The sequence below is a fragment of the Stegodyphus dumicola genome, chromosome 4 (assembly GCF_044657685.1).
Source record: "Stegodyphus dumicola isolate Sdum_Otavi_A_Nest chromosome 4, ASM4465768v1".
NCBI lineage: Eukaryota > Metazoa > Arthropoda > Arachnida > Araneae > Eresidae > Stegodyphus > Stegodyphus dumicola.
The window spans coordinates 89665537-89679182 of NC_140771.1; the positions used below are offsets into that span (position 1 = coordinate 89665537).

The window sequence follows — 13646 nt, forward strand, 5'->3', positions numbered from 1 at the left end:
TGCCTATTTCTTAAATTAGAACTACAGTGATGTGTAACCGCATGAATTCATACACCAAAATCAACTTTCATTATTGCTTTTATAACATTTTTATAATTTGTCTGACTATAAAATATATAATGTTGCTTAGATTAGGGAATATACTGCTTATAATTTAGAGTTTTCAAATTTTATAAATCTCATAATCTAATAGCTGTATATGAACAACATTCAATCAGTATTGTTACTTTTTATTACTAGTATGTCAACAGTCGACTTTTTATTTTAAATTTTATGAAAATTTTCTACATTACTTAAACATTTAATCTAACCAAAATCTGAATTTTTTTAATAAAAACTCTATAATAAAAGAGTACAATTAAATATCTAAAAATTTGACTATATGGCAAGCATTTAGATACTGATTTCAATGTCTTTAAATGTAATTATTACAGTCAAAACTCTTCAATCCGGACTCGTCGGGTCTTCGGCGATTCCGGATTATCAATTTTTCCGGATTATAGATCATCAGTTTAAATCTGGTAAGATGGCATGCAGAAATTATAAAATTAAAAATATGAAACCGTAATTTATAAAATAATAAGTATTATGATCTAAAGGGTATCAAAATTTACAAAAAAAGAAGCTTAATATTTATTTGTTTACTTTATTAAACATTTCTTTCAACGCGCGCATGCGTAAAGCATACCTTACGCATAGCCGAAATTAGAAAATTGCCACCAGAAAACTATTTGATTTGTATTCGTGATATTTATAATGACGAGGAATTTGATTTAAATCATATCAAAGACGGAGTACATCGAGATGAAATACTTACTACATTTAGTAAGGAATTATAAGCCGAATAAAATAAAAACATCTGCCCTGAAGATAATGATAGTGCTGACAGATCAACTTCCAGTTCATAGCGCGCTGCGACATCCCCCCCCCCCGCGCAGAGCAGTGTGAAATTGATAAACAAATTTCGGAACAGTTAGATAAACAAAGGATATACCTTTATCCATTTTTTGTATCAATTCGTTTTTTGTTTCATGGACATCGAAACATACTTTCGTTTTCTAGATCCTTTGGGAGCTCCAGCATCGGAAATTCTATTTGACATAATCGAAAGTTCAAGCTTACTTTTATAAAATTGCTCTTACAGTCTGCAAAAAAATAATAAGCCGGATCCAATTTGAAGATTAAGGAACATTATCAACATTAACTGAAATAGATAATTACATAATTTTAGCTTATACCGTCCGTTATACATTAAAAGCGCACGCTCGTAAATGTCTTGCGCGCACGCATGAAACGCCTATGAGCATGCGTCAACGTGGTGCATGCGCAGAAAGATTTTAGGTTTGATCTTTACATTATGGTAACTTGGCGTTTTTTTGGCGACCAACTCTCCTACAGCAACCCTTTATTTTTTTTTCCCGCCGCCATTTTGTCTTCACGAAGTAAAGACATGTTTCTTTTCTTTTTATCTACTCAACACTTCTTCCAACAATCTACTAGCCGAATTACACTTATGCTAGAAATTTTATCTAACAAAACTGCTTAATCATGACAAATATTCACTGCAAAATTGGGAAAAAGTGCACAATACCATACTTACGCGTTTTTCAAAATAACACATACACATAAACCATGTACACGCCGACTTATTTTTACTTAAAAAAACATCCCAGAATTGCACAAAAATGGCATTGCGCACACTCTTCACTATATCCATGTACACTGCTTTTTTCTCATAAATTAGAAAAATTTCACGAAAATACATGACAATTTTCTCAATCTTTAAACCCGGTAAAAAGAACATATATGAAATTACCTGATCACTAAAAAGTATTTACCCTTTCCAAATATGAACATTTCCACATATAAAATAAATAAAACATCCAAAAACTTTTACCTCTAAATCATCTATTACATTATACACGTCACCAACAAATTCATACCGCAAGCATTACAAATACTTAGTATCAAATATTTAAATTATTTCCATGCACGTTTACTTCAACTTAAACGTGTACCAAATTCCTACAAACATAAAATTCACAAAATAACTATCATTTAATTAAAATATCACTAAACCATGTACACGTCGACTTATTTTTACTTAAAAAAACATCCCAGAATTGCACAAAAATGGCATTGCGCACACTCTTCACTATATCCATGTACACTGCTTTTTTCTCATAAATTAGAAAAAATTCACGAAAATACATGACAATTTTCTCAATCTTTAAACCCGGTAAGAAGAACATATATGAAATTACCTGATCGCGAAAAAGTATTTACCCTTTCCAAATATGAACATTTCCACATATAAAATAAATAAAATATCCAAAAACTTTTACCTCTAAATCATCTATTACATTATACACGTCACCAACGAATTCATACCGCAAGCATTACAAATACTTAGTATCAAATATTTAAATTATATCCATGCACGTTTACTTCAACTTAAACGTATACCAAATTCCTACAAACATAAAATTCACAAAATAACTATCATTTAATTAAAATATCACTAAACCATGTACACGCCGACTTATTTTTACTTAAAAAAACATCCCAGAATTGCACAAAAATGGCATTGCGCACACTCTTCACTATATCCATGTACACTGCTTTTTTCTCATAAATTAGAAAAATTTCCCGAAAATACATGAAAATTTTCTCAATCTTTAAACCCGGTAAAAAGAACATATATGAAATTACCTGATCGTGAAAAAGTAATGAACATTTCCACATATAAAATAAATAAAATATCCAAAAACTTTTACCTCTAAATCATGTATTACATTATACACGTCACCAACGAATTCATACCGCAACCATTACAAATACTTAAGTGTCAGATATTTAAATTATTTCCATGCACGTTTACTTCAACTAAAACGTATACGAAATTCCTACAAACATAAAATTCACAAAATAACGGTTGATCTTTATATCATGGTAACTTGGCGTTTTTTTGGCGAAAATTTGGCGACCAACTCTCCTACAGCAACCCTCTATTATTTTTTTCCCGCCGCCATTTTGTCTTCACGAAGTAAAGACATGTTTCTTTTCTTTTTATTTACTGAACACTTCTTCCAACAATCTACTAGCCGAATTACACTTATGCTAGAAATTTTACCAAACAAAACTGCTTAATCATGACAAATATTCACTGCAAAATTGGGGAAAAGTGCACAATACCATACTCCTTACGCGTTTTTAAAAATAACACATACACATAAACCATGTACACGCCGACTTATTTTTACTTAAAAAAACATCCCAGAATTGCACAAAAATGGCATTGCTCACACTCTTCACTATATCCATGTACACTGCTTTTTTCTCATATATTAGAAAAATTTCACGAAAATACATGACAATTTTCTCAATCTTTAAACCCGGTAAAAAGAACATATATGAAATTACCTGATCGCGAAAAAGTATTTACCCTTTCCAAATGTGAACATTTCCACATATAAAATAAATAAAATATCCAAAAACTTTTACCTCTAAATCATCTATTACATTATACACGTCACCAACGAATTCATACCGCAAGCATTACAAATACTTAGTTTCAAATATTTAAATTATTTCCATGCACGTTTACTTCAACTTAAACGTATACCAAATTCCTACAAACATAAAATTCACAAAATAATTATCATTTAATTAAAATATCACTACACCATGTACACGCCGACTTATTTTTACTTAAAAAAACATCCCAGAATTGCACAAAAATGGCATTGCGCACACTCTTCACTATATCCACGTACACTGCTTTTTTCTCATAAATTAGAAAAATTTCACAAAAATACATGACAATTTTCTCAATCTTTAAACCCGGTAAAAAGAACATATATGAAATTACCTGATCGCGAAAAAGTATTTACCCTTTCCAAATATGAACATTTCCACATATAAAATAAATAAAATGTCCAAAAACTTTTACCTCTAAATCATCTATTACATTATACACATCACCAACGAATTCATACCGCAACCATTACAAATACTTAGTGTCAGATATTTAAATTATTTCCATGCACGTTTACTTCAACTAAAACGTGTACCAAATTCCTACAAACATAAAATTCACAAAATAACTATCATTTAATTAAAATATAATTAAATTCAAAAACACTACTTAAAATATAAATGACAACATACATTAAATCAATACATGCATAAATACCCATTTCGAATTCACTTTAGTTACGGCCATGGGATCCAAAAATTCACGAACACTGTTTCACACAACACAGAATAAAGCCAAATACAAAATTTCCAGATTTTTTCCCGATTCTCCCCCTTTTCCGATTAAAGAACCGTAATTCGTCCATTAATATCACATGACATATCCCATGATCTCTCATTTCCTTCACACAAAATAATGCGTAATCGGAACTGAGTACTGCTCACATTATTACCAGAGTCCCAGGTAGTAACCTTTATTGCCTCCAAAATGTCGCCAAACTACCAGTTACCATATTGTAAAGATCAACCAAAATAACTATCATTTAATTAAAATATAATTAAATTAAAAAACACTACTTAAAATATAAATGAGCACATACATTAAATTAATACATACATAAATACCCATTTCGAATTCACTTTAGTTACGGCCATGGGATCCAAAAATTCATGAACACTGTTTCACACAACACAGAATAAAGCCAAATACAAAATTTCCGGATTTTTTTCCCGATTTCCCCCCTTTTCCGATTAAAGAACCGTAATTCGTCCATTAATATCACATGACATATCCCATGATCTCTCATTTCCCACACACAAAATAATGCGTAATCGGAACTGAGTACTGCTCACATTATTACCAAAGTGCCAGGTAGTAACCTTTATCGCCTCCAAAGTGTCGCCAAACTACCAGTTACCATATTGTAAAGATCAACCGATTTTAGCTTTGAGGTCCGGATTATAGATCATTCCAGATTATGGGTGTCTGAATTAACGACTTTTGACTGTATAAAGTTTAGATATATTTTTATTAAGATATACACTTATTCTATTATAAAGTTTAGATATACAGAACAGAAGGCACACTTTGTGCTTACGACTCAGTCAAACTCCTGTAGCAAGATAATTTATGGTAACAATTAAGTTCAAATGTAAAATTTAAGTAATCTTGTAGCCAAAGGCTACACAAATCAATTTAATGCAAAGTTGGTTCAAAACTTAACTGGCATGGAATTCAAATATCAGCAATTATAATGCAAGACTGAAGACTACAAATCTTTTCTTACCTAGCAACCTAGTAACGTGGCCTCGAAAGGCAAAACACGCTTTGTTTTACAAACTAAAATCTTCATTTGGATTCTGGTGGGAAAATGGATGGGGAAATTGACAGTAAAGATTAAAAATATAAAATAACTCTGGTTACAAAATAAAGGAACGCTACATTATACTTTGTTCCCTGATTAATTATTCACTACATGAAATAGTGTAATGCATTTCTGTTTGCATCATATATAAATTATTTATTTTATTTAAATGCTGGGTTGATCTTTGGATTATGGTAACTTGGCGAACAACTCTGCTACAGCAACCCTCTATTTTTTTTTTCGTCGCCATTTTGTCTTCACGAAGTAAAGACATGTTTCTTTTCTTTTTATTTACTGAATACTTTTTCCAACAATCTACTAGCCGAATTACACTTATGCTAGAAATTTCATGTAACAAAACTGCTTAATCATGACAAATATTAACTGCAAAATTGGGAAAAAGTGCACAATCGCAAACTCCTTGCGCGTTTTTCAGAATAGCACATACACATAAACCATTTACATGTCGAGTTATTTTTACTTAAAAAAACATCCCAGAATTGCACAAAAATGGCATTGCACACACTCTTAACTTTATCCATCTACACTGCTATTTTCTCATAAATTACAAAAATTTGCACGAAAATGCAAAAAAATTCTGTGAATCTTTAAACTCGGTAAAAAGCACACATATGAAATTACCTGATTGTGAAAAAGTATATACCCTTTCCAAGGATGAACATTTCCACGTATAAAATACAAAAATATCCAAAAACTTTTACCCCTAAATTATCTATTATATTATAAACGTCACCAACGAATTCATACTGCAAACATTACAAATGGTCACAAATACTTAGTTTCAAATATTTAAATTATTTCCATACACATTTACTTCAACTGAAACGTATACCAAATTCCTACAAACATAAAATTCACAAAATAACTATCATTTAATTAAAATATCACTAAACCATGTACACGTCGACTTATTTTTACTTAAAAAAACATCCCAGAATTGCACAAAAATGGCATTGCGCACATTCTTCACTATATCCATGTACACTGCTTTTTTCTCATAAATTAGAAAAATTTCACGAAAATGCATGAAAATTTTGTGAATCTTTAAATCCGGTAAAAAGAACATATATGAAATTACCTGATCACTAAAAAGTATTTACCCTTTCCAAAGATGAACATTTCCACGTATAAAATAAATAAAATATCCAAAAACTTTTACCTCTAAATTATCTATTATATTATAAACGTCACCAACGAATTCATACCGTAAACATTACAAATGGTTACAAATACTTAAGTGTCAAATATTTAAATTACTTCCATGCACGTTTATTTCAACTGAAACGTATACCAAATTCCTACACTATCATTTAAATTTATCATAAAATTCACAAAATAACTATCATTTAATTAAAATATCACTAAACCATGTACACGTCGACTTATTTTTACTTAAAAAAACATCCCAGAATTGCACAAAAATGGCATTGTGCGCACTCTTCACTATATCCATGTACACTGCTTTTTTCTCATAAATTAGAAAAATTTCCTGAAAATGCATGAAAATACTCAACGTATTCTACTCAAACGTATTCCAAAATACTACAAACATATAACTCACAAAATCCCGAACATTAAATTAAAATATAATTAAATTAAAAAATACTACTTAAAATATAAATAAGCACATACATTAAATTAATAAAAATTAGATTACAATCCTAAAATAACATATACTAGTTTGAAATGCACTTATTAAAACATAATTATAATTCAGAAGTATATATCTAATAAAAACATCGGTAAAATTCAACAGACGATCTTCATATCAATAACTTTTCTATTATAATTACGTACTCGGATTCTTCTTCCAATCTTAAATGGTCCTGTTCTGTTATGTTACCTTTAAGAAATTGACCAGCAGAATAATTAATAAGTTCAACCCACTGATCTCGAAAATTTTTCAAATTTATACGCTCTCCAATCCACGGACGGTCAGCACTTTTATGAACATTTTCCATCTTAATGAAATCGTTTTTATTTTACATTCTAAGAAAAAAATAAACAGATTTACCGCAGTTCGTATAGTTTACGTAATGCGAACTCCTTTTATCATATTAAACCTTTAAAATTGTTCAGACCTACACTAGGATAAGTCATTTGTCATTTTCCATGTTTTTTCTTTTTAATTTTTGGTTGTTTGTCTATTTGCTTATTTATTTCTTCAATACAAGTGTAAAAAGACTGCAATCGAATCTTGGTATTTGATTCGAGTTTAATACATCAAGCCAGATCTAACAAAGAGAAAAATTTTATACCTTTTTTTTCTACGGGTCTTTCCCTTCCTTCTTCTATTATTTTTGGGGCCATTTATTTTAAATTTTATTTTGTCCCATCTTTTTTTCCTGGCCTTTCGAACTCGTACAAAATGCACGAAGTTCCTTTTTACTCTCCTCTGAAATATGAAATTATCCTCCTTTCCTATGTTTTCTTCGCACCTAAGCTTGATTTTTCGGTCATCGGTGCAGAAAGACTTAGCGGGTGCAAAACAAGACATCTGTTTACTTTGTCTATTGGCCTTGGTCTATCTGTCGGAAAATTACAGACTTTGCGGAAAATAAATAATCACGCGACTAATCACTCCGCTTTCCTGAGAAAGGTCTGCGTAAGCAGAGAACGTCTGTGTATTCTTTGGCGTAAGCAACTGCAGCTCAGTAGTGAAAGGCAGTATAGTTTCTCATGGACGCTGGACTCTACTCCTAGACTTTATTTTGCTACGATTGCATGACTTTAATGTCACTTGATTTTTCCTCGCCCAAGGGTGTGGTGTAAATTTTTACACCTTTATTTTCCCAATTTAAAGCGAAAGGCCACTTGCATTATTTGGATTTATAGGTAAAGGTTCTATGAAGTCGAGGCCTTATGGAACGATGACAGATTTAGATTCACTGAAATTAAGCAAAGTGCTAGTATAATTGAAGCGTTATGTAATGCAATATGTTTAACAGATAATTGCTAAAATTCATGTAAGAAGACTCTGTATAGTTACCCAGGAAATGTGTGTAAATTATAACAGACTAATTTTTGTAACATGTTCTTGGAAAGAAAGGTTTATGTAGTATCACATCAAGATGAACTTTCTGTAGAAAGTGCAGATATTTTTACAAAGACAATTGCACATACATATGCATAGGATAGAAAAAAGTAGTGTGAAACTCTTAATATTTAATTTGGCTAAATAATAATTTAATAAACTCTCCAAGGTAAATACAAACTGTTTTATAAAGTGCATAACAAGTTGTATCAAATTTACGTCTGGGAACCAATTTCATTTTGTGCGAGGTATGTTACTAGTGAATTATATAAAACCGTGATATAATTGAAATTAAAAACACTTTTGATGAGATTTGTGTAATACATTCTTTAAAAGTAAGGTAAAAACACATAACGTAAAAACTCATAACTCATAAGGTAAAAACTCATAACGTAAAAACACATATTTTTATTTGTACTGGAGAGAAAACTTATGGGTGTGAGATATGTAAGAATTTATTCAGATTCAAAGGTTCTTTAAACAGATGTATGCTTATTGATACAGGCAAGAAACCTTATGTGTGTGAAGTATATGCAAAATCATTTAGAGAAAAATGTAAATTAAAGAAGTGTTTGCTTATTCACACAAGTGAGAAATTTCATGTGTGTGAGCTATGTGAAATGTCATTTATAGAAAAGTGTAAATTAAACAAGTGTATGCTTATTCACATAGGGAAAAAAAAAAAAACCTCTTGTGCTTCAGAAAATGTCATTTAGACAAATGGGAGATTTAAATAAACATATGCATACTGGAGAAAAATCTCATGTATGTGATGTGTGTAACAAATTATTTACGAAAAAGTATACTTTAATGATGCATATGTTTATTCACACTGGAAAGAAACCTTACAATTGTGAGGTATGTAATAATTCATTTACATCCAAGAGCGTTTTAAACAGACATATGCTTATTCATACAGCAGTGAAACCTCATGTGTGTGAGATATGTGGAAAGTCATTTAGAAAAAAGTATACATTAAATAGTCATATGCTTATTCATACAGGAGAAAAACCTCATGTATGTGGGATATGTAATAAGTCATTTAGACAAAAGAATGATTTAAATGATCATATTCTTACTCATATAGAAGAAAAACCTCATGTATGTCATGTATGTAATACATTATTTAGAAGAAAGCATAATTTGTATATACATATGCTTATTCATACTGGAGAGAAACCATATATATGTGAGATATGTAGCAATTCATTTAGATTCAAGGGTGCTTTAAACAGGCATATGCTTATTCACACAGGAGAGAAACCTCATGTATGTGATGTATGTGAGAAATCTTTTAGAGAGAAAAGTAAATTAAACAATCATATACTTATTCACACAGGAGAGAAACCTCATGTGTGTGAAGTATGTAACAAGCCATTTAGAGAAAAATGTCAATTAAATAAACATAAGCTTATTCACAGAGTAGAAAAACCTCATGTATGTAAGATATGTAGCAAGTCATTTAGACAAAAGGGTAATTTAAATGGGCACATGCTAACTCACTCGGGAGAAAAACCACATTTGTGTGAAGTATGTAACAAATCATTTAGACAAAAGAGTGATTTAAATAAACATGTGCTTATTCACACAGGAGAAAAGCCTTATGTATGTGATGTATGTTACAAATTATTTAGAAGAAAGCGAAATTTAAACATACATATGCTTATTCACACTGGAGAGAAACCTTATACATAAGAGGCGTGTGAAAGATCATTTAGATTTGATAGTACTTTAAAAAAACATGATTATTCATAAGAGAGAAGCCTTATTATGTAAGGATAAACATGTGGTTTGAAGATGCATATGTGTATCCATATTTAAGAGAAATCTCACATCTGTTATGAATTAAGCTAGTTAAATGAAATCTTTGATAATCTATGCCAGAAAGAACTGTCTGTATAGAAACCTTTTATATATGAAGATATATATATATATATATATCCTTAATTAGTTTAGCATATTACTTACTATTAATATTGATTTTTACTTATAAATAATCAAATGTTATATTTTTCTCTTTTAACACATTTCTTTGCAACTAATTTTGCTTATGTTAAAGTTTTCACGGAACCACAGTATTTAAGCAGCTTTTTAGCGTTCAGACTAGAATTTATCTTTATCTAATTTCTTTAATTTTGAAGCACAATGCGCAAAGTTTTTGACCACATAGGTCTTTTATTGTTTGTTCTTTCTACTTTAATTAAAATGACTTATATGTAAAATGGTATATATATATATATATACACACACCTACTTGCCAAGTTCACCAACAGTTGATCGGCGTATGGTTATGAGAGTTTAAAACACATAGAAGTAAGCCGTGTAAACGTGGTATTTAGTGCATATAATCAAAATAATTAAAGAATAAGTAACTTAAATTCAAGTTAGCAGAGAAAACAATATATTAAGCATATGGAAGTGAAAATTCAAAATTAACCGGTTAAATGTCGTATACGAAAATAAATTTGTATTGAATTCAAGTTAGCATAGAAAACAATATATAAAACCTAATGGAAGTAAAATAATCATGTAATAATAACCTTTTTTTTTGGCAGAGTTATCTATTTAATGGAAAAAAATAGTAAAATTTAGATGTCTTTGAATATATTTCAGTGTTATAAAATTCCAAAATATTCCTGTTTTTAACAGTTTCTAAAGAAATTGTGAAAGTATAAAATCAAAAAGCCAATTTTACGATTAATATCTTCATTGCATAATTTTAAAGTACTTCCAAAACTATGATTGAAAATCAATTATCATATAATTAAGGTCAATAGATATTGTCATTTGAATAGAAACTTAATTGCAACTATCTGATTACATAAAAAGTTTTTTTAGTAATAAATTATATTCTGCTCTGACTTATTTTTTATATATGTTCATGTATTGCCCAAAACACCCATCATATTCACTTTGCATCTGGCATATTAATTTTTATTAAGACTTGCTTTCTTACATGTAACTCATAAAAAGAACCAAGGAACATATTATTTGTTGTTAACTGCTTTGCAACTGATATGCAGCTTATCAGCAGCCAAACAGTAAAGTGACTTCAGTCTGGTAGTTTGGTTAGCCAAGCTAATGGGCATGTTGTATGAATGTTTTTATGGTATTCCTAATATGTAACATGGATTTAAACCAGTTTCCTTCAGAAAGACCTCATTGAAGGCATCTTTCTCCTTAGGCAGATACCTCTCCCATGCTTTTCCATAATTTAAACAAACCAAAACTAACTGATGTATGCTGCTAAAAATTTTATTTTAAGTCTACATTTAATAACATTACAAAAATTGCAAATATGGTCCAAGTTAGATAATTTTAAATGCATATTATTACAATTACTTATATTAATTACACTAATTGCAAACATTTATTATATGGATATTTTAAATGTCTATTTTATCATTAATTATTATCAATATATTTATGGACAACATTTCTTTTTTGATTGCACTGTTCAATTTTTCTTAGATTTTTCACACCATAATTTTATCAGTCTTCTGAAATTTAGTCACAATTTCTCTCAATCAAATCTGACAGTGTAGTTTGCAGATGCAACATAAAAACTATGTCAAATATCAGCCATTAAGGATGTATGAATTAGGTTTTTAATGCAATCTGTTGTGTTTATTTCATGCTTATGACTGCATAAGAAGATTTGCATGAAATAAATGTGTCACAAGCAGCGACACTGAGATGTTATTTCACATATAACTGAGAAGTACAGCACTAATTAGCACTGTAATTGTTAAAGTATCCTAGCTTTTAAAAAGCTTGGTTGCATGTAATATGAACTTAATTACTTTATCATTTTGAGAATAAGAAGGGTTTGTGTGTTTATTTAATTCAATATGCAAAGCACGTGAGGGCTAGCTGAAAACGGAATGCTTTTATGAATATTTACATCACTTAAGGAAAACCATAAAAATGTCACAAACGCATGCGAAAAAAGAAAAAATAACCTGCACAGCCAGCTCGTTTATCAGGATTTGAGCCGAAATTCAACTACCAGCATTCAGCCATCTTAACTACTTGTAGAACAAATCTAAAGAAAATACTCGTAATATATAATCAAAATTTAACTATGTGTTGTATGGTAGGATTGCTTTCTCGAGTACCGAGGTAGGGAATACTTAATCTATTTTTTTTTAAGTGTTTGGTCACGGTATTATTCATTATATGTACTTTACGTAATTCATATAGAATACTAATATTTCTATTACAAGTGTCTTTTTTTCATTTTAAAGTGTTTTGCTTGTTGATATTCTCAAAATTGTATCTGATAATTAGTATAAATATAATAGATGTATGTCAGCGAGAGCCACAACTCCATATTTACATCATTGTGAAATAGGTTTCAGACAGCAAGAAATGTCAGATTCCAAACACTTATTCAGTGACAGTCTTAGTTCAATGCCCCCATAATAAATTAATGAATGCATGACTTTTAATACATTCATTTTACATAAACAGTATGTAATTTTTTTCTTCAATTTACTTGCAAATAGCTTAAAGCATTTTATGTTAAAAACAACTGCCTGTCGTTTTCATGATATAGTTGACAATACCAATAATCTTCAAGAGTACTGAAATTCCCTTCAGTAACATTGTTAATAAAACTAGAAAATCATACATTTTATTATTTTTGAAGAGTCATTTGCACTTGGATTCATTACACAAGCAGTGGTTTGCTAATTTTGATGACTTTGAGGATCCATAAAACTATTCTGTCATTTTAGAGAATCAATAATATTTTTTATTTCAATTTGATTATCTAATTGTATGTCACACCTGAAATCTTCCCAAATGTTATTGTTAGAAAAGCATTAACGATATATTATCTGGTTAAAGTTTTAAGCCATAAATATTGTTTTCCTCATTATTTTACATGACAGTAACCAATAATAAAAATAAAAACATTACTTAATTAATTATTTAAAATGCAAATTTTGGCAGCTAAAGAAGTCAAAATATTTTAGGGGTTGGAAACCTCATGTTTCTGCATGGCGTGTTACCAATTATCATTGACCACCCTTCTGCCACATTTTCTTCCGCGTACCGGCATATGGCACCGAAAACTTCCTTAATTATATGAAAATATTTCTATCTATTTATTGTTAAAAGTTCATGAAAAGTAACGTTAAAATACGAAAAAATAATAATAAATAAGTGAAGAATAAATTGGCAAATGGGAACAATGGCAGTGATAATTCAACAAAATGAACATAAGAGGAATGGTTGCAGCCTCC

General features: G+C 29.8%; 1 protein-coding gene across 6 annotated transcripts in view; it reads right to left on the minus strand.

Annotated features, from left to right (window-relative positions):
* Pbp49 (proximal sequence element A Pbp49) overlaps positions 1-7875 on the minus strand; it is a 117883-nt gene extending 110008 nt beyond the window's left edge. For 4 of the 6 annotated variants that reach the window (XM_085815201.1, XM_085815203.1, XM_085815205.1 and 1 more), the window contains exon 1: positions 7622-7875. In XM_085815201.1, the coding sequence (XP_085671327.1) occupies positions 7622-7860 (239 nt within the window). In that variant the 5' untranslated portion in view covers positions 7861-7875. Of the gene's footprint in view, positions 1-7160; positions 7585-7621 lie in introns of those variants that run through there. The other 2 variants (XM_085815206.1, XM_085815202.1) reach the window with 2 other exon arrangements.
* Positions 7876-13646: the final 5771 nt, after the last annotated feature.